The sequence below is a fragment of the Lepus europaeus genome, chromosome 8, assembly GCF_033115175.1.
Source record: "Lepus europaeus isolate LE1 chromosome 8, mLepTim1.pri, whole genome shotgun sequence".
NCBI lineage: Eukaryota > Metazoa > Chordata > Mammalia > Lagomorpha > Leporidae > Lepus > Lepus europaeus.
In genome coordinates this window covers 34418189-34442194 of record NC_084834.1, presented here as the reverse complement: position 1 = coordinate 34442194, position 24006 = coordinate 34418189, and the positions used below count along the sequence as shown (strand labels likewise).

The 24006-nt window shown below is 46.3% G+C and overlaps 2 protein-coding genes across 2 annotated transcripts in view; both read left to right on the top strand.

Annotated features, from left to right (window-relative positions):
* Window positions 1–5239: 5239 nt before the first annotated feature.
* Window positions 5240–6421, top strand: LOC133765248 (basic salivary proline-rich protein 2-like). Its single transcript, XM_062198890.1, has 2 exons — window positions 5240–5299; window positions 5435–6421. Exons 1-2 carry the CDS (start codon window positions 5240–5242, stop codon window positions 6419–6421), a joined length of 1047 nt encoding a protein of 348 aa, XP_062054874.1.
* Window positions 6422–6476: 55 nt separating this feature from the next.
* GAB1 (GRB2 associated binding protein 1) overlaps window positions 6477–24006 on the top strand; it is a 136116-nt gene continuing 118586 nt past the window's right edge. The window contains exon 1 of the mRNA XM_062199557.1: window positions 6477–6616. Coding sequence (XP_062055541.1) covers window positions 6545–6616 — 72 coding nt within the window. The 5' untranslated portion in view covers window positions 6477–6544. The remainder of the gene's footprint in view (window positions 6617–24006) is intronic.

Sequence of the window (24006 nt, the reverse complement as noted above, 5' to 3'; positions counted from 1 at the left end):
AATATTTGCTAATGGACGGGTGAGGGAAGATGAGAGAGGAGCATGCAAAGGATGATTCCACAGAGCTATTTAAAGAGACGAACTGGGGGCCAGTGCTGTGCATAGTAGATTAAGACTCTGCCTGCAGTACTAGCATCCCATATGGGCATTGGTTCAGGTCCCAGCTATTCCACTTGCAATCTAGCTCCCTACTAATGGTCTGGGAACACAGTGGAAGATGGCTCAAGTGCTTAAGACTCTTTACCCATGTGACAGACCCAGATTCAGAAGCTCCTGGCTCCTGGCTTCAGATTGGCCCAACTCCAGCCATTGCATCCATTTGGGAAGTGAACCAGCGGACAGATGGAAGTCTTCTCTCTCTCTCTCCCTCTCTCCTTCTCTCCCTCTCTCCCTCTCTCCCTCTCTCCCTCTCTCCCTCTCTCTCTCCTCCCCCTCTCTTTCAGCAACTCTACCACTCAAATAAATAAATTTTAAAAAAGAGACAAACTGGAAAAGAACAAGAGAGTTGGTGAGGTCTGGGGAAGAGATCGGGATTCTGATGTTGATTTTCTGAAGCCAAGTGGAAACAGAAGGAGGATTCACAGGCTGGTTATTCAGAAGAGAGAGCTGGGTGGGGGAGAGAAACTTGTGAAGTGTCTGTGTATAGACAGTAACTGGTATCACCATACACAAGAAAGTATAGAATGAGAGAAGAGGTCCTAGGGTCAGTACAGGGAGAGCCTGCACAGAAATCTGAGACAGAGTGAGCAGAAAGGAAGGTTCAAAACTGAGGTGTCTCGACACCAAAGGTACCAAGAGTCTTTGGAAGGAATGATCAAGAAAAAGTCATGCTTGGGGTAATGGTGTGTGTGTGTGTGGGGGGGGGTGTCATTGGTAACTTTGGCAAGAATCAAAGAAATTGAGTTGGTGACCAGAATGCAGCACATAGAGAAATGAGTGAAAGTTAGAGACTATAGCAACATTACTAGAAGTCTGACTGTGAAAGAAGAGAAAAAGCTGGTAGCTAATAAGGAATATAGAATAGAGAGGGTTTTTCACACTTTTGTTTTAGAAGGGAAATTCCTATGTTTACAGCGTGAGGGGTACTTCATTTTCAATTAAAACTTAATAAACTATAATCTATTATTGTCTATAATCCTTTTCTTAAGTATAATATAACCAAATTTCATTTTCATTATCCAGTAGGTTATTCAGAAGGAAAATGCTAATATTCTGCAAGAATTAAATAATCTGAAACTGCATATTATCAGTAGTTTCATATAAGATTAGTCTTACAATGGCTAAATTGTGTGTTTTTAAAAAACACCATAGTAATGTGTATTTGTGTGTAGGTATGAGAGTGTGTGTGTGTATGTGTGTGAATGTATATCCAATCAGATCACAGCAATACAAAGCAAAATTTGGAAAGTATGGATTTTTGACAAAATATGGTTTATCACTTATTTTTGGAAATAAAATTTTATTGCAACACACACAAAAGGTTATAAAAAGATTACAATAGAGTACTTAGGTATAGAGAGGTCATTCATAGGGTAATGTTTGTTCTTTTCAGTTTATATTTTTGAGAGGCAGAGAGAGCAAGCTCCTGTCTATTGGTTCCCTCCCCCAAATGCTTGCAGTAGCTTGGGCTGGTTGGGCTGAAGCCAGAAGCCAGGAGCTAGGAACTCAATCCTGGTCTCCCACAAGACCACTTGAGTCATCACTCCTGCCTCCCAGGCTCTGCATTAGCAGGGAGCTGGAATCAGAAGCTGGAGCCAGGGATCAAACCCAGGTACTCAGATGTGGGACACAAGCATCTCAATCAGCCTCTTAATTGCTAGGCCAAACGCCTGTCCCTAGGACGAAGTTCCTGAGAGATTGCAATGGGAATGAAATCCAAAGCATGAGTGGAGGCGGTGACTTTTAATGGGAAGAAGGAAGCATCTTCTGTTTGCCCTAGGAAGGAGAGGATGTACAAGGAGTATAGATGGTGGTAGGCTTGCATGTTTAATGGCCAGAGGTTGAAGGAGACTCCATCTGAGCCTTTTGGTTTTTCCGGTGCAGCAATAGGGAAAACCTTCAGTTGATGGGAAAGATGAAGGGTTTGGAAATTTGACAAGCCTGAAGAAGCTTTGAGAGTTATTGAAAGCATATTCATAATATCAAACCGGTAGAAACAATCCAAATTTCCATCCATTAATGAATGGACAAACAAAATATATCATAGGCTACAATGGAATATTATTTAGAAATTAAAAGGAATGATGTAGGGACCAGCACTGTAGTGTAGTAGGTTAAGCCTCTGCTATGGCTTCGGCATCTCTTATGGGCACTGGTTCTAGTCCTGGCTGCTCTTCTTCCAATCCAGCTCTCTACTTATGGCCTGGGAAAGCAGTGCAACATGGCCCAAGTGCTTGGGCCCCTGTACCTATGTAAGAGACCCAGAAGAAGTTTCTGGCTCTTGGTTTCTAGCTTCGGATAGGCTCAGCTCCAGCCGTTGTGGCCATTTGGGGAATAAACAAGCAGATGGAAGACCTGTCTCTCTCTCTCTATCTGTAATTCGACCTCTTAAATAAATAGTAAATTTTTTAAAAATCATGGAAAATGGTATTAAAAGATAAATTTTGAAGTCTATGCATAGTTCTTTCAAAATATGCACTTTCCATGAACATTCTGAAAACCATTTACATGCATGGATTTCATTGGGGGGGCAAAATAAACAGATCTTTTAAATATAATTTTGTTAAAAGATTTTATTTATGTATTTGATAAGCGGAGAGATAGAGAAAAGTATCTTCTATCCAGTAATTCACTTCCCAAATGGCCACAATGCCAGAGCTAGGCCAGGAAGAAGTCCAGAGCCCAAAATTCCATTCTGGTTTCCCAAGTGGGTGGCAGGGGCCCAAATACTTGGGCCATCTTCAGTTTCCTCCCATTAGCAAAAATATGGATCAGAAATGGAGCAGCCGAGGCTCAAGCTGGTACTCCATTATGGGATGCTGGTATTGCAGGCAGTGGGTTAACATGCTGCATCCCAACATTGGCCCCTAAAACTGTTGCTTTCTTTCTGCTTTCTCCAAACTTTCTGAAGTACTTTCTTAATGTAAAAGTAATGAAAATTTCCTTTCCAAAATACTGTACATACATGGAGACATATCTTAAACCTCTGGAAACACAACATAGCAGAAGACAGGGAAATGACTTAAAAGGCATCTTACCGGAAAACAAGATAATTGGATGTCTCATTTAAAATATACTGGGGCTGGCATTTGGCACAGTGGTTAAGACACTGATGCTTGGGATGCCTGTATTAATGGCTGGATTTGAGTCTTGGCTCTGCTCACTCCCCAGTCCAGCTTCCTGAAAATGTGCACCCTGGGTGTCAGCAGGTGATGGCTTAAGTGGTCGGGTCTTTTCCACTCACATGGGAGACCTAGAATGAATACCAGCTCTGTGAATGAATACTGGCTCCCGGCTTCAGCTCAGTCTGGTCCATCCCTGGTTACCGTGGGCATTTGGAGAGTGGGCCAGTGGATAGGAGATCTGTCTATTCCTCTGTATTTTAGATAAATGATTTTTTAAATAATAAAAATGTTGGAAATCCCAAAAGCCAAATACTACAAGCTACATTACATTGTTTTTCCAATTAAAAAAGGACAAATATGTAACAAGAATGGAGAGAGTAGTAAATTTGCTAAAGCCAACAGTTAACTGTCCAACAGAGGACTGGTCTTACCAATGCTAATGCTAACTCTAATGACTTTTAATTCAGTGTACACACTGCCTGTGGGAGTACTTGATGATTTATTTTCATTTGGAGGACTTTTGTGGGATGACCTATGTTCACATACATTAAAAGAATTGCTTTGGTTTATTAACTTCCATAAAAATTACACTTACTGGTGTCCTAACATGCAGCAAAACCCTCCAACATCTGCACGCCCAGCATTTAAAATTCTATGATGTCTAATTTTCATTGAAATTCTGTAAAGTCAGTATTGCCAGGTCCATTTCACCTACCAGGAAACTGAAACTCAATGTGTACTTTGCCCAAGGTCACGGCTACTACAAGGGTGACTGGAGAACTGAAACCAGGTCTGGAAGAAGCTTAGTCCTGGCCGTACTCTGAAGTACCTGCCAAAAGATGAAAGCCCCTAAATGCCAACAGAACCAGCTCTCTTCAGATGTGTTTTCTAGTAATGAGGCTCTCTCTATAAGTGGAAGATAGCATTAGAACGCCAGCCTTATTTTCTGATAACTTACGGGGTTACTTTACCATCCGTATTATCTGGGTGTTCTCGGACATTGCTGGACAGTGTTGGGGATATTAATCTAATGAGAGTTAGGGAAGGAGGAAGCCCACTTAAACAGTGCAATGGGGGCGTCTCTTATCAGCTTAGGGGGCGACAGCTGGCACAATTCAGTTGCTTCCCTCCCACACCACTGCCACTTGGGCTCACTATGAAGTAACCCTCTTGTTGCTTCCTTCTCTTTCAAGACCTGCTTGGTTTTTCCCTTTACTTATCCACAAAACAGAAGCTGAGCCCCCCTTTCATCTTTCAAGTCTCGGGTAAAATACTTCCTGGAAGAAGACAACCCTCTCATCCCATCCCAGTGCCACCACCACCGCTGTTTCTGCTTGCCCTGTGTGTTTCCATCAGAGCACACGTTTATTCCAAACTGTGGATTTGCTGACCTTTGTTTACCGTCCTATGCCACCACTTCCATGTAGGCAGGATCTATGTCTTGTCACCCCATTTCTTACCCCAGTGTATAACATTTCAAACTCAGTGGGACTCTTGAATCCGAAAGTGATGTCAACAAAAAGCTATTTTTCCCAGACATGTTCCTTTATCTCCTCGTGTTTTTAGCGCTGTGATTACATTATCTCCTAAAGTGTGTATGGGAGCTTTGCTTTTCATAAATAATCGGAAAGGATTTCTGTTACAGGATCATTATTAAACTCACGCCCAGAAATAACCGTAAAAGACACACACACACACGGGGAGGCAAACAGAACCTGGACACCCAGGAAGGCTCCGTCTTCTTAGGCAACATCCCGAGGGTCGACTTTTGAGGCACGGAGGCAAGTGGAGGACACAGGCACCGAACGGAGGGAGTCTAGGATGTCCCAGAGTCAGACCCACTCACGTCCTGTGGCCCCGCTCGGCGCCCCCAGCCCTCCAACAGAACTCCACCGCGGCCACCCCGCGCCAGCCCCGGTGGGTCCCCCCGGTCCTCCGCCTGCAGGTTGGTCGCCATGGCGCGCTCCCCCGCGCCTCGCCCTGCGGTCCCAGCCCGTCAGTCCCGAGCGGCTACGGTGGGCGGGATCGCTGCCTCCCTCCAGGCCGGTTTTCTTTTCAGGCTGTCAAGTAGAGCAACCCCCCACCCCCACCCCACCCCGCAACCTCCAAAAGGAAAAAAAAAAAAAACAACTTCTGCTCGCTGGCACCAGTTGGATCCCCAACGGACACCTGGACTCAGTCAAGATGGCAAACCCAGGACTGGCCATTCGGACGTGCCCCCGCGGCGTCGCCCTCGGCCCAGGCCTCCGCCGCCTTCCCGGGCTGGGAGCCGGCTGGGGGCCGCGGGGCGGCCGGGGACCCTGCTCCGGCTTCCCCGAACTACAGATCCCAGGGTGCCTCTCGGACTCCCGCGCCCTCCCTCCCTCCGTCGGTCTCCTCCTCCCCGGCCCTTGTTGTTGTGGCTGGAAGCGCTCCGGCGGAGTTTAAGAGAAAAGTCTGGGCACACCACGGAGCCGGGCCCGACCGTGGGAAGGGGCGGAGGAGGAGGAGGGAGCTCGCGGGCCGGAGAGGGAGGGAGCGGCAGCGGGCGCCGAGCCGCGCGCCCCGGGGTGGGGGAGGAGCGCGAGGGGACGGGACAGTGGGAGCCTCCCCTCCCCGGAGCCGCGCCGCCGAGCGCCCAGTTCCTCCGCCGCTCCCCGCCCTCCGCGGCGGCCGCCAGAGTGGACCCACCCTCCGCCCGGACCCGCGACCTCCCCAGCGCCCGCCCGCCCGCCCGCTCTTGGCCGCAGACTCGGCGCGGGACCTGCCCTGCGCCCGCTGCCCGCGGGAGCCTCGCGCCTTGTTCGTTCCTTTTCCTCTCGGCTGCCCGGGCGCCGCGGAGCAGCGACCCGCCCTCCTCCGGGGAAGAGGGAAGGAGGAGATCGCGCCGGGCGCACCGAGCCCGAGAGCGGACGCGCGGGACTGGGCATTGTGTGTGTGCCTGTGCGCTGCTGTCTCGTTTCGGAAAGCTGCTGGCGGAGGTCCTGTTCCCCGGGGGCGGAGCGCAGGGGGCCCGAGGCTCCGGCTCCGTGTCCGGGCAGAGTCCCGCGGAGCCCAAACGCTGCTCGGCGGGACCCCGAGGTGGGCGCGCTGCAAGGAGGCCGGCGCGCCTTCGGCCCCGCGGAGACCGCGGCTCGCGTTGCGCTCCCGCCTGCTGACCTCAGGAGCAGAGGGGCTCGATCGCGCCGGGCCAGCGAGCCGCGGAGCCGGCCAGCCCCGACGGCCCGGGGTGCGTGTGGGCTGTGTCGGGAGCGCGCCCACCGGGCTCTCGATCGGGCACCATGAGCGGCGGCGAAGTGGTCTGCTCGGGATGGCTCCGCAAGTCCCCGCCGGAGAAAAAGTTGAAGCGTTATGTAAGTAGAGCCCCGGCCGCCGCGCCCACACCCCTCCTCGGGGCCGCCCATCTCGGCCTCTTTCCCCCCCGGCCCCTGGCAGCCTCGGGACCGGGTGCTGTTCACGCTCGCCCTGGTTCCACTTGGCCAGCAACTTTGCTGCTTTGGATCGCAGCCGGCCCTGCTTCGCGGGCCTCGGCGTCCCCTTCGGAGGGCCCGGCGTCTCCAGCTGAGCGCCGCTGCCTGCTTTCCTTCTTGCTTTTAGCCTGGGTAGGGGGCCACGACGAGAGGGGCGGCCGCCTTTCTTGGTAGCCGCCGCTGTGCCCCCGCATTTCGCGCACTAGGAAAACCGCCCTCAGCCCTCCTCCCTTTAGTCCACGCTCCCGGCTCCTGCCCCTCCAGGAGAACCCGAGACATTGATAGGAGAGACCTGCGAAAGGCGTAGAAAGGAAAGTTCTTAGGCGCCCTGGCGTTGGCCGAGCAGGGTTCGCATTTTCGCGGTTTGGAATTGAGAGACACTGGGGTTTGGCCCGAGAGCCTTGGCGGCTGCGTGCGCTGGGGGGAGCCTAGTGGCTGGTGTTTGGGCGCCTTGGACGCGCTGTCATGCCCCGCCGAAGCCACGAGGGATTTCTGTGTGTTGCGGTCCTTTCCCAGGGCACCGGCGTGGCTTACAGGGTATTTGTGTAATAGATGCGAGACGCACACTGTGTGTCAAGTCGTCGTAGCTATTGGGAGAAATATTCCTTGAAAGACTCCGCCTCACTGTAGTGGGAATCCGTGTCCTCTGAAGGGCTCTGGTATTCCTCCTCCCCATTGGTTCTTTGGTCGCTGGCCCTTGCAAAGGGAAGAAATGACACTTTTGTCCTGGCATCTGGAGAAACATGACTTTCTGTAAGTTGTGTTTTCAAAAGCAAAACAAATGCTCCCGTAAGTATGAGGCACTACCTGCGTGGATGGAACCTGCTTTTTTTTTTTTTTTTTTTTTTTTTTTTTTAAGGACATCTACACTCGGTATGGAGCTCCGGTTAATCCTGTTAGTCACTGTTTACTTGCATAGCAGAGAGTGAAGTGTGATATTTAACTTCACTGACAGCTCCCCAGTGAGTTTCTGGTTTACTTTCCGTTTGTTATGGATAGCTAATTTTGCGGATCATGAGAGAGCTCTGCTTCTAAATCCTGTCTCTCTGTCTATCATAGTTTGCCCGAATATTTTGGTAAAGATGCACACTTGATGCTAAAAATGTGAGAGAGGCAGGGGCAGGGTTGTTTGTTTTAGCTTTCAGTTCTGAAGAGAAGCTTCCATGGGTGAGAGCGAGGAGGAGTTGGAAGGTAGATATGTTTGTTTTGAGAAGGCACAGTTTAGGAAAGACATGGACCTAAGAGATGGGGTTCATGGGAGAACTAAAGAGTAACACGTAACTCGCCAGTAGTAGTGGAGTGTAATGCTTTCTTTTGCATGGTTGCTTCATGACTCACTCAAAAGACATCAAGACTGTCCTAGGCACCAACCATAAGGTTAGGAAATCCTATAGGAAAAAGCCTTGCCTCTTACGCTTGCAGTTTAAGATAATAGTAACCAGGAAGAAAATCAACCGAAAAGATTGTATCTTTAAAAGGACCAAAAAAAGTAAATATATATATATTTATATTTATATACATTTGGTGGAACAGTTAAGGTGCTGTTTGAGGTTCCCTCCCATATCTGAGTACCCAGCTTGAGTCCCTGCTATTCCACTTCTGATCCAGCATCCTGCTGTTGTGCACTGTGGGAGGCAGTCAATAGTGGCTCAGGTCTCGGGTCCCAGCCACCCGCATGGGAGACTTGGATTGCATTCTGGGCTCCTGGCTTCAGCTTGACCCAGCGCTGGCTGTCGCAGGCATTTTGGGCACGAACCAGTGGATGGAAAAATCTATGTGCCTCTCATTGTTTCTCTGCCTTTCGAATACAATAAAAAATGTATTTGATCTTATTTGATGATTAAACCATTTTTCTGAAATAGGTTTTTATCTCTGTTGTACACAAAACAGCTATATAACCAGAGTGTGCCAGAGGTAGGATTTGGAGCCCAAATCTGCCTGCCTGACAGAGGTTTAAAGGTTGGTGACTTCATCTGGCTCATTCAGATGTGGAGCTCAGACTAGGTCATCTCTGAAGGTCCACTCAAGTCATAGTCTGTGATTCCGTGAATGTGAGTTGAGAATGCAAAGAGCATGCAGGCTGTAGATGAGGGACACAGTGCTGACGTCTTTGCCTTCAAGTAGCTTTCCGAGTCTTTGGGGTGATGAGATAAGCAAATGTGAAAAAGTCAGCCAGCAGTACCCAAGTTGAGTGGTATGGATATTTTATAGATTATTTTTTAAACATTTATTTATTTCTTTGAAAGACAGGTTAGAGAGAGAGAGGAGAGACAGGGATCTTCTATCTGCTAGTTCACTCCCCAAATGGCTGTAATGGCCAGGACTGGGCCAGGTTGAAGCTAGGAACTCCATCCGGGTCTCCCATGTGGGTGGCAGGGGTCCAAATATCAAATATCATCAAATATATTTGGCCATCTTCCTCTGTTTTCTCAGGCACATTAGCAGGGAGCTGTTTGGGAAGTAGAACAGCTGGGACTCAAACCTTTGCCAATATGGGATGCCAGTGTTGCAGGCATTAGCTTTACTTGCTGTAGCACAACACTGGCCTTTTGATAGATATTTTGAGAAACAAGCTCAATGTAGATTGAAATCCTAGAAATAGTTGAGGCAATGAGTTCCTAAATTGTATTTGCAGCAGTGGAGAGTGTTGCCTGCTATGGCAGTAGGTTTTTGGTTTGTTTCTACACTGGTAATGGAGATGGAGATGGCCCAGGAAGACAATGGGCAAGTAGCCTTACAACTGAGGGGCCAGGAGGACCATGTTACAAGTTCAGGCTTTGCCTTAAGCTTTTTATCTGTTAAGGTGGTTGCCCAGAATATTTTGATATTCTCAAATTATTGATCTTTTGGTCTTAATATCCATTTAGAATGTTTTCTGCTAAAGCAGTTTTGGTCCTGGAAGATACAGGCATGCATATGCATTTTCTATGTTTGTTTTCTTTTCATGTAGACCATTTTCTGCATAAAAGGGAGCATTGTTGGCCACCTAGTCAGCAAAATATTGCTTGATAATGGATTTTAATGAACAGGTTTGCTGTGAAAAAATATGTTGGATGCTTGGAACTATAATTATTAAATGAGACTTCTGGCATTTATGAACATCCTGATTTGGTTGAGAAATATTTCACCTGTGGGGGTTTGACAGTTGTCTCACCATTTACAGTGTTTATAGGGTAGTCCGAACACTGATTACTATGATATTGAAGGGTGTTTAAGATGAAAAATTGTTTTAGTTCTTTTTTTTTAAATATTTATTTATTTGAAAGTCACAGTTACACAAAGAGAGAAGGCGGGGCAGAGAGAGAGAGAGAGGTAGAAAGAGAGAAAGAAAAGGGTCTTCCATCCACTGGTTCACTTCCCAGTTGGCCACAACAGCTGGAGCTGTGCTCATCTGAAGCCAGGAGCAGGTGCAGGGGCCCAAGGACTTGGTCATTTTCTACTCTTTTCCAGACCATAGCAGAGAGCTGGATCAGAAATACGGCAACCGGGTCTTGAACTGGTGCCCATATGGGATGCCGGCACTGCAGGTGGTGGCTTTACCCACTACGCCACAGATGTCTTTAAAGACATCTCAAATTATGGCCGCCAGTAGTGCATTACAAATCCATAGTATGTTTGCCATTTCCTAGTCAACTTAAGTAGCATTGTTTTCTTGCACACTGTGTGTTCAACTAATGTGGAAGCCTTTCTCTAATTTTGTTAACTTTTTACATTTATTTATTCATATATTTGAGCAGCAGAGAGGCAAAGAGAGAGTGTCTGAGCATGTGCGAGCTCCCTTCTGCTGGTTCACTTCCTTATGCCCAGGCTGGCCCCAAGGCTGATGCCTAGAACAAGAACACAACCCAGATCTCCCATGAAGGTGGCAGGAGCCCAATCACTTGGACCATCACCCTCGCCTTCCAGGGTCTATCTGTATTAGCAGGAAACTGGAATTGAGAACTGGGGCCAGGAATTGAACAGAAGTCCAACCAACTGGTAGCTGAACTACCAGGACAGACTCCTACCATTGGAGTTTCCTAAAGAGAGTGACAATGATGAAATAAAACAAATTGAGAAAGACTAGAGTGATGAGCAGATTCCCCTGCTTTCTCTTATCTTTCTAATTTTTTCTTTATTTGCAAAACAGTAAGAATCTTTTAAAAAAATTTTTTTTTTATTTTGATTTAAAAGGCAGAGTTATAGAGAGAAGGAGGGAAATCTTCCTATCTGCTGATTCACTCTCCAAATGGCCACCAACGGTTGAGGCTGGGCCAGGTTGAAACCAGGAACCTGGAACTCCATCTGAGTCTCCCATGTGAGTGCAGGGGCCCAAGCACTTGGGCCATCTTCTGCTGCTTTCCCAGGTGTGTTAGCAGGGAGCTGAATGAGAAGGGGAGTTGCCAGGACTGGAATTGGCTCTTTCATGGAGTGCTGGCATTAACCTGCTTAACAGCTTAACCTGCTGCACCACAACACCAGCCCCAGTGAGGATCTTTTGTATGTGCTTATAAATTTTTTAAAGTCTACTTAAAATGGAGGTGTGGGGCTGGTGTTGTGGTGTAGTGGGTTAAGCTGCTACCTGCAATGCCAGCATTGGTGCCAGTTTGAGTCCTGGCTGCTCCACTTCCAGTCCAGCTCCCTGCTAATATACCTGGGAAAGCAGCGGATGATGACTCAAGTGCTTCTGTCCCTGTACCCCCATGGAAGAACCAGATGAAGCTCCAAGCTTCTGGCTTTGGCTGGGGCCAGCCCCAGCCATTGCAGCCATTTGGAGAGTAAACCAGCAGATGGAAGATCTCTCTCTCTCTTCCTCTCTCTCTCTATAACCCTCCCTTTCAAATAAATAAATCTTTAAAAAAAGGAGGTGAAAATTTTTATGCTTTTTATTCAGTTTTTGGTACTACTGTGTTGCTGGTTTTCTCCTGTTTTATATAGTAGACACCTGTTTCTTTTTTACTTTGTTAAGGATGGGAGTAGAATGCTATACAGATCACTGTCATTAGGATTATAGAAAAGAAATAAACTCTTGATAATATGCACTCAACAGCAGTGCACAGATTTTTTTTCAGAGTTAAAGAACTAATGGTGGGATTTTCAGCAAGACTTGAAATTTTAGCTGAAATACAGTGTAAGTCTGTAAACAGAAGATTGCTTCAAGCCAGCTGGCTACCCCCATGGCCCTGCAGGAGGCACTTGCCTGTGGCCTGCCACAAGCCTGGGCACCAGGTTCAGGATCCTCCCTGGCCTGGCTGTTGGCACTGGGCAGGTGTGCACCCCAGCAGGAAAACCTGCTTCTGAAGCCAGAGCAAGGTGGCCTGATAGCTGACAGCCAGCCTGGGAGCAAGGCTCAGCCTGCTCTTGGGTGGGTAATCTGTGCTCAGCGTGGGCTCTGGCTGCTCTGCAGCTGCCAGTTAATAAGACAGCTCTCGTCCTGACTTCAAGAACATACCCCTGGTTCTGGAAATGCGCCTAGAAACAGAAGTAGCCCCTCCTACCCGGTGAGCACCTGACATCTGATGTGGAGGATGGGGCGCGGGCCAGCATCTCCTCGGTTCAAGGACAGCTGAGGGCCTGTGCTAAGCACCAAGCCCCCGTTGCCATTGCCACAGAGAGGACTGCGATTGGAAGCTCCTTCTCCCCTTTTTGGTGGTCATCAGGAGCAATCTCCAGACTCCGATCTTCTACTCAGTGTCTAGACAAGCCTAGTTATTCTGTTGAAGGAAGAATCTTCTTGCTCTCTTGGTGTCAGTAAACATTCCATTGGAATTCCTGATGGTTCCTTTTTGTTCCTGTGTGGCAGGAACTTTGACTCTAGCAATCACATTAAGCCTTTATGATAGTTAATTCTTTTGTTTTACTCAAGGTTAATGCTAAGTACAGAACGCTCCATGTAAAGCTTGCTGAACTCGTAAATCTGATTGTTGATTATTGGGATTAACAATTACCATTAGGAAGGTATATCAGTGAGGAGGGCAGTTTTAGAATTCTCTGCTTTTTTTAAAAAAAATATTTTTAAGACGTTAGCAAGATGGCAAGAACTATTCTTGGGTAATCTGGCTGACAGCACAGTTGGTTATCTCATTGTATTTTGCTGCAATAAATCAGCTTAGGAAATATGTAGACTATAAGATGACAGGATTTTAGGGAGTAAAATGCCATATTTTGGAGTTAATCTTAAAAGTATTTGGTTAAGTACTTCATAAATTATAGATTGAGAAAGTTTAAAAGGTGTTTGATTCAAAATGTTACGAACCCGCTCTCCTGATTTTCTGAGACTGACAGAAAGGACACCATAGCAGGTGGAGGGCGACTACCACTTTACTTTTGAAGGATTTCGTTTTCAAAAAGTCATTTGACACAAACACTGGTGCGTCACTGAGTGGAGGGACCCGCACGCCACTTGGCCTTGCCACACACCCGCACAGGGTCTGACCCTTATGATCCCAGCTTCCCTTATCTGTGATGTGTGAGACGGAAGGGCGTGAATTGTCTTGCAGTTTAGCATTCCTCTTTGCAGACATTTCCTTGAGTGGGAGGGGGCAAACGGGGAACTTTTTTGTAGGCTTCCTTTGGGGGCAAGAAATCTTAGCTTCTTGTTCATCTTGAATAGTTTAGTGAATGTATTAGAAACTGACGAGGCAGACTTCTTTGGGGCCTGTGCTGTGTTTCTCTTCACAGAATGTTGGTGTGCTTGCCATCACCCAGGCAGAGAGAGGAGACAGACAGACAGACAGACAGACAGCCTGGTTCATAGTAGAAGTGCAAGCAGCATCTGTCAACTAAGTAGGTATTTCAGGAGCTTTTGTAAGGTGCTGTGTGTGGAATGTTGTGAAAGCAAAGACCCACTCCCTGGCCTTAAGGAGTTTCTAATCTATTTGTGAAGACAAGCTATAAATGCACAAACATTGAATTCATTTTACAAGAGATATGTTACAAGGCCGTATAGGATTAATTGCTAGATGAGGGCTGTGGAGCATAATTGCCTGGAGTTCAGACTGAGAGTGGAGGGGGGGAGGAGTGCCAGCCAGGAATTCACAAAAACGTTTCAGGCTCTGTTCTTGGAAGAGCTGAGTTAACTGCTGGCAGCAATAACACCAGCATAGGGGAAGGCTGGTGTTAAGGGAGGAGGAGGGCATCGTAGTGAAAAGAACTGCGTAGGAACAGTCTCACGCATCGAGTGCGGATGTCAGCTGTAGCTTCCAGCTTGAGAAGTTTAAGTTTTTGGTTCTGCCAAGACCCAGTTGCTCCTGAGGGGCTCCTAACTACAAGTGCATTTTCTGCCTCAAACTAGAAAGCAAACAAACAAAACAACTTGTTTGGTCACCTGAACTTATTAAAATTCCAAGGGACATGCATTATTTAAGATTTCTTTATGTCCGTTTGGAGCTAAGTAATTCATTCTGGCAAGCATTTCGTTTGCAACAGAGAGGGAGCACGTTCTGGAGGGAGGAAGAATAAAAGAACCTTTGATTCCTTTGCTTCTGAGCTCCAGCAGGAAGGCCAGGGCCGCCTTGGGCCAGCGTCTTATTTTGGACTTTGGAAGCCATCTTAGCCCAGCTGTGGGAGTGCCAGCCAGTGCTGGAGGAAAGAGAATAGCGCCATTGGGTCCCATCACATCCCTCTGACTGCTGATAGGAGTTTCTCTCCTTTCACATTTCCTTGCGTTAACGTGGCAGTTCATTTCCCCCAAGTTAGAGCTCCACCGGAATGTACCCTTTGAACTTGGACTGAAGTCAGAACGTCTCTGTGACTCCTTTTATCTCAGTCTGTCTGTCGACCGAGAACAGAAAACTTATCAAGTCACAGGTCTCTTTATTCTCCCTTCTTGGACTACAGCACAAATACAGTTAGCATTCTTTTCTTCTGTAGATTACTCTTGGGGAGAAGTGGCCCACTGTACCGTGGATTTGCACATTTATTAAATAAGTAGCCTCTTCAGTTGCCAACCTGATGGCCCCAGGATCCTTAGTGAATTGTGGATGGCAATGTAGGCCTGTTCAGTTGCTGGGAAAAGGCCCTCCAGGACCCGGAAGCTTCAGGCCATTCCAGCCTTGTATGCATGAACACCTTAACTAATTAATACAAGAATACCTTAACTCCAGAAAGAATCTTTTGTGTTGTCATCAATTCATTTATTCATAGGTCAGATTCTCCCCAGTTTGCGTTGCTGGGTGGTGCATAGAAAATCTAACTTACCAGCTTTTGACCCCCCGCCCCCAACAGCCTGTTTTATCCCCAAAGAGTTAAGACCATGTGCACTGCAATGCATATTTGGTTGTTATCTCTCTTACATTAGCTCTTGAAGCATTCTGATTACAGCTTGGAGCTGCCAAGCCCTGTCCTGCAGTGCTATCTGGAACAGAAATTTTCCATGGGGTTGTTTAGCAGGGCGACTCCATGCATGTACACACTGCACGTGAGGACGTAAGAGGTGAAGGAATAGCGCTTCTAGGAGGGGAAATGTGAGTTATCTTCAAGTGTTTTCTACCACTTCATTGTTCTTTCCTTACTTTTCTGTGTGTTTTTCAGAAATGTTTATCGTATTTCTAAGCTGAGTTTTCTTTTACATGGACTGGAAAGAGTGCCAAACTTATCAAGAGTTTTTCTTACGGTGGTGTTTTTGTCCTCTCAGAGTTTTAGTTTGAATTTGTGTTTTGCATAGTACTGCCCCTAAGTTATGTGCTCAAAAAACAATGTCCTAAAAGGAAAAAAAAAAAAAAAGGCTACGTTGTTCCATGAATTAAAAACAATATATGCAGAATCCAACTATTTCTTTTCAATGTAAAAATCTTGGGTCTTTTTATTTTTTTGAAGGAAGAAAAATACTAAAGGTTCACTCTCCTGTTTATTGTTTCTCCTTTCCCTTTCTGATTTATTTTCTTTTGCTTTGTCTCCGATACTTCAGGGTTTTTTGAAACAGTTTCATATACTTTTCTTTAAGGACAGGGGGTATGGGGAGAAACTACCACCCCGCACCTATTGGTTCTATTTTACGTTTCAAGGAAAAAGTGAGGGAGGCCAGCCTGTGGTCTGAGTGGGGGAAGGGAATGACAGGCAGTACCAAGGCTTGGTAACTTGTTTGCATGTTGCTGCTTCTCACTGGAAGTACTGCGCCATTTACTAGGGTACTTTTCTCTTGGGAAAGCTGGAAATCCAAAGCTGATGTGCATTTTCTGTAGCCCCACTCCCCCCATACTGAGACAAGCAGGTAAGTGTCTTTTTAGTTATGAAGCTTGTTGTGCTGTGACTATGTGGACTGCAGCAGCAGGAGAATGCAGCTGGTTTTTGTTGGTTTTTGTTTTGGTTTTTACTGTTGTTTGAAATGCAACAGTGTGCCAGCTGCTATAAAATTTTATTTGCTAAATAGCTTTTTTTTTTCCGAAGTAGGAGAAAGGTGAAAGTACTCTTTGTCCCCAGTTGCCTGCTCTCCCTGGCTCTTCCTATTGGTTTCCCCATCTTCCTCTGTAACGGAAACCTAGCCACCAACATCACAAGTATTTGTGTCAGAATTTTGACTTGCAGGGTCTTTCCCCTCTTCTCCCGGAGGGGGAAGGTATTAGTTTGTGTGGCTATTAAGTAGGAATGGAGAAAAGGAGCCCTGGTGTCCACCCAGCACGCAGTTTGTTTTTCCCCCTCCCGAAATGCAGTGTTTAGTTACTACTGTCTTGGGAAATGTGGTCAGGTCGCCTTCTGGCCCGCACCACTCCTCCCTGGGATAAGACTACCTGACTGAAGAATTAAGTGCCTGTTGGGCTTTCTCAGCCCCGGCCCATAACCCATGCCCAGCAGTGCCTTGGCCAGAGTTGTTAGCGCTGCTTGGAGGGCTGACCGACGCCTGGGTTATCTGGAGAGAGAGCGCTGCTTCAGTCTTTCACTCTGGGAAGAGAAGCTCTTGGTAAAATTCTGCCTTCAGTGTTTTGAATTCCAATGGTGTTGTGTAGAGCTTGGTGAGGAATAATTACCTCATTCTGGTAGGGAGGTATCATTTGAACCCCCCTGCCTTCTGGCAAAATTATAACTGACCCCAAAGTTACGTAGGAGTATTTGGACTTCACAGGGTCTGTCTGACAATTTCAGACTTGAGGGTTTGAAGCACTGAGAAAAGGTAAAATGAAAAACTGAGCTGGTAGAAATGCGAACTGTTTGGGAAGGTAGTTTGTTCCTAGTGATGCCATTACACAAAACCAGAGCCTTTTGAACAGTGTGCACTGGGTTTATGGCCATTCATGGCCAAAGAGAAGGGCATACAATCAAACTGGTGCCATTGGCCAGATTTCTTTTTTCTTTCTCTTTGAAGCAATCAAATCATCCAGGGTCAAATTTACAGATGTGTGGTGCTTCCAAAAGGAAAAGCAAACCTAATGTATTTTTCTAGGTGATTTTCATAACGATCCGCAGCACACACAGTAAAAGGTGCATACACATGATCTGTTTACAGAGAAAATTACAGCTTCGCTTATCATGCTTTAGTGTTTGTAATAGGATATCACTTTCCAGAGGACAAAGATGGCATTTGTTCTTTGTCTAAAATGTATGGTGTAGTGCCTTGCACGAGCTATTAAACAGTACGACCAACTAATTGTAGAATTTTGAACCTAAAATCACAAATTGTCTTGTCCACTATTTCTCCACCTTTTCTAATCCATTCTACTCTTCATGTATTGTTTGGTTTTCAATTCATTCTTACTTTCTGTGATTTATATTACAAAAACAATTGAGTATCTTTTTTCCCCAGTCACACACATCTCCTCCTCCACTAGTCAAGAGTCCAACCTCCTCATTTTACAGGGAATGAAAATTAGCCTCTGGAAGACTAATTGATTTGTCCAGAGGTCATACAACTTAACCAGCTGTTCTGTCGGGGTCAGCTCTCTCACCTTCCAGGTCACATCCATTCAGTCCTGGCTTGAGTGCCTGCTGTGAGAAGGCACTGTGAAGAATTCGGAAGAAGAGGGCCAAATGGAGACTGCCTTCCCTTTGAAGAGTTTGTGTGCTGCTGGAGAACTCTGGGCGCATTCACTGTTGCGAGTTGTATTCTCACCAGTGATGGGTGAGATGAGCCCTGGGGGTGTTCAGCACAAGGAGGTTCCTTCAGGGACTCTGTGAAGGTTTAGTGAAGCTGCCAAGAGACATTTCACCAGCACCTCAAAAGGTGGATACCTTTTCAAAGACGGGACACATTTGAAACCGATTTCTATTTCTTCGTTTGCTATTCAGGCTCATGATGTTGGCTGGGTACACTAGCCTGCCCTTCTTCCTTACCTGCCACTCATCTCATAGTGGGATGCAGCCTGGGTGGGTCTTTTTCCATCACCCTGATCTAAACAGCACCTACGAAGTTCACCCAGTGACCTCCTGGTTGAGAAGTCCGAGCAGACACATTTTAGTCCCTGTTTTTCATGGAACTCGTGAGGTTACATGGATGGAGACGCTCAGCTTGTCTTCTCAGAATGCAGCCTTTCTTGTGCCTTCCTGACACCAAGCTCCGATTTCCTTAGTGTCGAAGCTCCCGAAAGTTCTGGTGCTGGCTGTCTCTTCCTGTCTCTCTTAGTGCTCTTCATCTGTCGTGGGATCATGAGCTCCTTTGAAACTTTGATAAGAGCTCTGAGCACTCAGTCTCCATAAGACTTTTGTAAACATATACATCATAACCTTGCATGTTTTCTGATCCTCAAAGCCCATCCGTGGTTGTGTTTTTTAAATTTATTTGCAAGGCAGAGTGACAGAGAGAAAGGGAGAGACAGAGATCTTCCATCTGCTGGTTGACTCCTCAAATGGCTGCAGCAGCCATGGCTGGGCAAGGCGGAAGCCTGGAGCCAGGAAATCTATCCCGTTCTCATGGGTGGTAGGGGCACAAATACTTGGGCCATTTTCCCACTGCCTTTGCCAAGTGCAGTAGGAGGAAGCTGGATCTGGAAGTGGAGTAGCCAGGACTCAAACTGATGCTCTGTTGGTATGGGATGCTGGCATTATGGGTGGCAGCTTAACCCACACAGTACCACAATGCCAGCTCCCCATCCATGGTTCTTAATACTCAATCAAATGACCCCAAATTACTTGCGAATAATTTGAATACTCTATCTTAGTCTATTTCTCTTTCCAGATCTGTTACTCTAAGTGCTTAGGTACCCGCAGCAACTTGAAGTCAGCCTGCCCATAGCAGCTCTGGTCCTCCTCTCCGCAAACCTGGTCCTCCTGCTGTTCTCTCCCTCAATGAGTTGACCACCATCTCTTGTCCAGTGGCTTAAGCCAGCAGGTTTTCTTGAACTCTTCCCTCTCCCTCATTTGCCATGCCCAATGACGAGACCCTGTCAGTTTTACTTCCCCAGTATCTCCTGACTTATTAGCCCCTTTGCTACCTAAATTACTTTGCCTTTCTTCTACATTGCTTCAGTAGCCAGTTGGTCTCTCTGCCTGTAGTCTCCTCCCCTCCTCCTTCCATGAAGGCAGCCAGAAAGGCCTTTCTGAAACAAATCTGATCCTGCTGTCCTCCAGGCGGAAGCGGTTCTGCGTCCCTCTGCCTTTAGGAAGGCCTCAGCCTCTTCCCCTCTGCTGGCAGGCTTCATTGTGATATGGTGCCAGTGTCTGTCTGCTAGCATTGGGGGTTGGCCTCTTTTCTCTGGCTCTCCACTTCAGCCCTACTGAACTATCAGGTCCAGATCGGCCCTGGGATCCCTCGCTCTGGCCTTTTCACATTCTCTTCCCTCTCCCAGAAATTCTTGGTCCTCCCTTCTCCCCCTCTGCCAGAGGGGCCTCCCTGACACTCCTGTCTTCTTGTGATGCTCTGTTGTTCCCATAGCATGGCACCTGTCACACTTGGTTATATTAGCTTTAGTTGTTCAGTTCCCCTTAGATGGAAGGTGTGGTGTGGATATTAGGACTCTCTGAACCCCATATACTCTTGCTGTCATGGACCCTCCTTCCTTCCTTCCTTAAAAAATTAAGGGACCAGTGTTGTGGCATAAAGGGTTAAACCACTGCTTGTGACTCCAGCATCCCATATGGGCCCCTGTTTGAAACCTGGATGCTCCACTTCTAATTCAGCTCCCTGCTAATGGCATAGGAAAAGCAACAGAAGATGGATGGCCCAAACACTTGGCCCCCTGTACCCATGTGGGAAACCTGGATGAAGCTCCAATCTCCTGGCTTTGGCCTGGCCCAGACCCAGCCAGCTTTTGTGGCCATTTGGGGGAGGGAATCAGCAGATGGAAGATATCTTTCTCTCTAACTCTACTTCTCTGTCCCTTTTTCTCTGTGGCTTTGCCTTTTAAAAAACAAACCAAACAAAATAAAAAAAAACTACTTGGGCTCAATGTCATGGTATAACAGGTTAAGCGGCCACCTGCAATGCTGGCATCCCATATGACCATTGGTTCAAGACCCTGCTGCTCGACTTCTGATCCAGCTCCCCGCTAATGGCCTGGGAAGGCAGCAGAAGATGGCCCAAGTACTTGGGCCCCTGCACCCAAATGGGAGACCTGGAAGAAGCTCCTGGCTCCTAGCTTCGGCCTGTTGCAGCCATTTGGAGAGTGAACCAGTGGAGGGATGATGTCTATCTCTCCTCTCTTTCTGTAACTCTGCCTTTCAAATAAATAAAATAAGTCTTTAAAGAAAATCTTTAAAAAATTAAAATTATGTTTTGCAGCTATGTCAATACGAAGATGAATATATTCCAACCTGGATTTGTCATTATATATTCCTTATTATTTATTTTTATCCTGATTTTAAAAGAAGTTAGTATTAAAACACTTTTCAGGTGCTCCTAAAAGTATCATCGGCCCCAGGCTCTGTGCCTTCCATGTCTGAGTGGTGCATTGGCTCTGTTAAATGATAACTTTGGAGGTAAAATTGACAGCATTTGTCAGCTGATTGACTAGGACTAGGAAATAGAAGGAGGCCAACCACTTTGTTATGTGGCACTTTTGTAACCGCTTAGTTAATGCACTGAGTAATCAGGACTAAAACTTTTTGTTGTTGTATATTTGAATGGGAGAAAGAGAAGGAGAAATGGTCCCATCCACTGTTTCATTCCCCAAATGCCAGGTGGGACCATGAGCCAGGAACGTTATCCAGGTCTTTCACATGGGTGTCTGGAACCCCATTGCCTGTGCTCTCTCTGCCACCTCCCAGGGTCTGCATTAGCTGGAAGCTGAATCAGGAGTCCAAGCCAAGAATGGAGCCCATGTACTCTGATATAGGACAGGGATGTCTTAATTGCTAGGCCAAACGTCTGTACCCACAGGCTTTTTTAACGATGTCAAAAATACGAAAAGTATGTTCTACCAACCGTTTTACTAATATGCACATTTCTTCATGAGGTTTGTGTGTACAGCAGTGTTTTTTAGTGGGGAGTGGGAGGTGCTTTTGCCCCCTCCAGGGGAGATTTGGCAATGTCTGAGGACACTGCGGTTGTCACCGTGGGAGGGAGCAGAGCTTCTGGTGCCAGTGACTGGCAGCAGAGGTGCCGCTGAGCACTCCAGGTTGCACAGGAAAGTGGATCTGACTCTCACATCAGTGCACAAAGCTGAGAAACCCTGGTGTAGAGGACTTCTTCATAAAGCTTGATTCTTACGTCTGTGTTATTTAGTTTTTTTTCTCCCCGTAGTTCCATTAACAGTCACGATTTAGATGTAGGATTGTGTTGCATTACAGGAAGCAAACATTTATTTTTCCCACTTCACTAACACTGAGAAAAACATTGAGATGGCTGAGCTTTTGAATACTGGAGATTGTGAAGGGTTTATGTGACAGGGAAAAATCTCTCCAGCAGCCTGCTGCCATTTAAAATCCTTACCAAAATACTGAATCTGCCCTTGCCCTTCTAGCTGGAGTACAACCTATTGTTGTCTGGGGGAGGGGGTGCTGAGTCATTTATTCATGCTTTTTATTACCTCTTGGCTGGGATATCACCATTCATTGTTCACAAGCTGCCCAGCTTGTTTACTTTTTATAAATTACATGTAATCAAGTCCTTTTGCAGGCCTGGCTACTGTAATTGGCAGTAGCCACAGAGCAGGGCTGACAAGTCTGTGTTTGTGCTGAAGTCTCACATTCAGTTCCACCCTCCACGCTTTCTTGCCTCTTCCATCTCCATTTTAAAAGGAAGGCAAAAAGGAGGACTGCTCCTTTCCTCTCGGATAATCTGAAGGTGCTTACAGCTTAGTGTGCTTCGTTTTGGGAAGAATCAAGGGCTTTGGGCAGTGGTCCTCAAACTGTAGTGTACATGGCAACCACCTGATTCACTTCTAAAATGAAGACTCTTCTTCATTTTCATTTTCTTCCCCCCATTTGATTCTGATGTAGGTGGTCCTTGGATCACAGCTGGAGAAATCCTGAGCTGGGAATAGAAGAGAGAAAATCCAATTGAAGTAAATACAGTATTGTGGTACAGTGGGCTGAGTTGCCACCTGTGACACAGGCATCCCGTATGACCACCAGTTCTGGTCCTGGCTGCCCCACTTCTGATCCAGCTCCCTGCTAATGAGCCTGGGAAAGCAGCAGAAGATGGCCCAAGTGCCTGGACCCCTGCCACCCACTTGGGAGACTCCACTGGAGTTCCACTCTTCCTGGCTTCTGCCTGGAGCAGCCTTAGCCAGCTTTTGTGGCCATTTGGGGTGAGAACCAGCAGGTGGAAGATATCTGTCTGTATATCTGACTCTTTCTCTAACTTTGCCTTTCAAAATAAATAAGTAAAAAATTTTTAAAAGAATACAGAGAGTGGATTAGAAAAGAAAGCAAGAATCAAAACTCAGAAAATAACTTTAATCTGTCTTCTGCAAGATGAAGGGAATAGCTGCGATCCTTAAAAAAGATCCGTGTGATGGGGCTGCTGTCATGGGGCAGCGGTTAAGTTACGGCCTGTAGCACCAGCATCCCCTATGGGTGCTGGTTCAAGTCCTTGCTGCTACATGTCTGATCTAGCTCTCTGCTAATGTTCCAGGGAAAGCAGTGGAAGAAGGCCCAAATAGTAAGGGCCTTGCACCCGTGTGGGAGACCTGGGTGGAGTTCCAGCCTCCTGGCTTTGACCTTGCTGGGGCCACTGGCCATTGCTGTCTTCCGGGGAGTGAATCAGTGGATGGAAGATCTCTCTCTCTCTTTCTCTCTGTGTCTCCCCCATCTCTCTCTATCTCTGCCACTCTGCATGCCAAACAAATAAATCTTCATGTTTTTTTTTTTCTTTTTAAAGATAGGTGTTTATTTTTTTGCCGTTAGTGATTGATATTAAACTTTCTATCAAAGAGGACATATTTAGAGGATGGCGAAAGTAAAAGGGAATTTTTGGAAAGGTTAGCTTATGAGATAATACTTCAGTGTCACCAAACATTTCAAAAGACATCATTAAGTCACAGGAGGTATTAAGTAAGTATCGATTTAAGGAGGAATGTGCGTTCCTGAATCAGGAATGTGTGAGTGGCTTACTGATGAAGAGGAGAGATGCAGGAGGCTCAGCTCTGGGCCAGAAGTTCTGGTTATTCTGGTTGTGGAGTCTGAGAGCGTGTTTTTAGAGTCTGCATTTCCTGGAATAGTTCAGAATTCTTTTCTACATTCTATACAATATATGTCTGGTTTTAGTTAGTAGAGATGTGGTTGATTTTTAAAAGAGCACCAGAATAGTTATACTTGATTGCAGAAGTCAGGTTCACTTGTTTTTCAGCTCTGTGCATATTTGTGTTCAGTGGCCACATTAGAGTCTATCTCTCTTAACCTAGACTTTGATTTTGAAGTCCACATTAGAGGAAGAAAGCAAGAGAGCAGGAGACAGACTATTTTAGAGAATCGTCAAGAGGTAGACCAGGTGGAAATGGTTATTTATTTCCAACCATGTACTTACTGAACTCTGTTTCTAGAAAGCTTTTCCTTTTTTTTTTTTGACATAGCATTTTCTTAGGGGAACTTTAAATTCTGTTCAGTTACCTACAAAGAGATCTTAAAAAAAAAAAAAAGAAAGAAAATAGAATTTGGGAACTACTTATAAAATGATAGGTATCATCATCCTTTGTTAAATCATTGACCTTGCATCAAAATATTCTTTTTTCCATAAATACATGCTGGAAACCCATAATCTATCTGGGAAATTTTCACCACAGTAGCACTGTATTAACTAGCTTGGCAGTCTTTCCTCCCTCCCTTTCTTTTTACCCATCTTTCAGGCTCCCCTCTCCTCCACTGATTCACTCAGGAGGGTGAGTACATGAGCCTCTTAGTTACCCTGGCCACCTGCCCATAGATCTTATAGAATCTTCATATCTGCTTTGTAAGTGTTGAGGATCATTATTGTTATTAAATGGAGT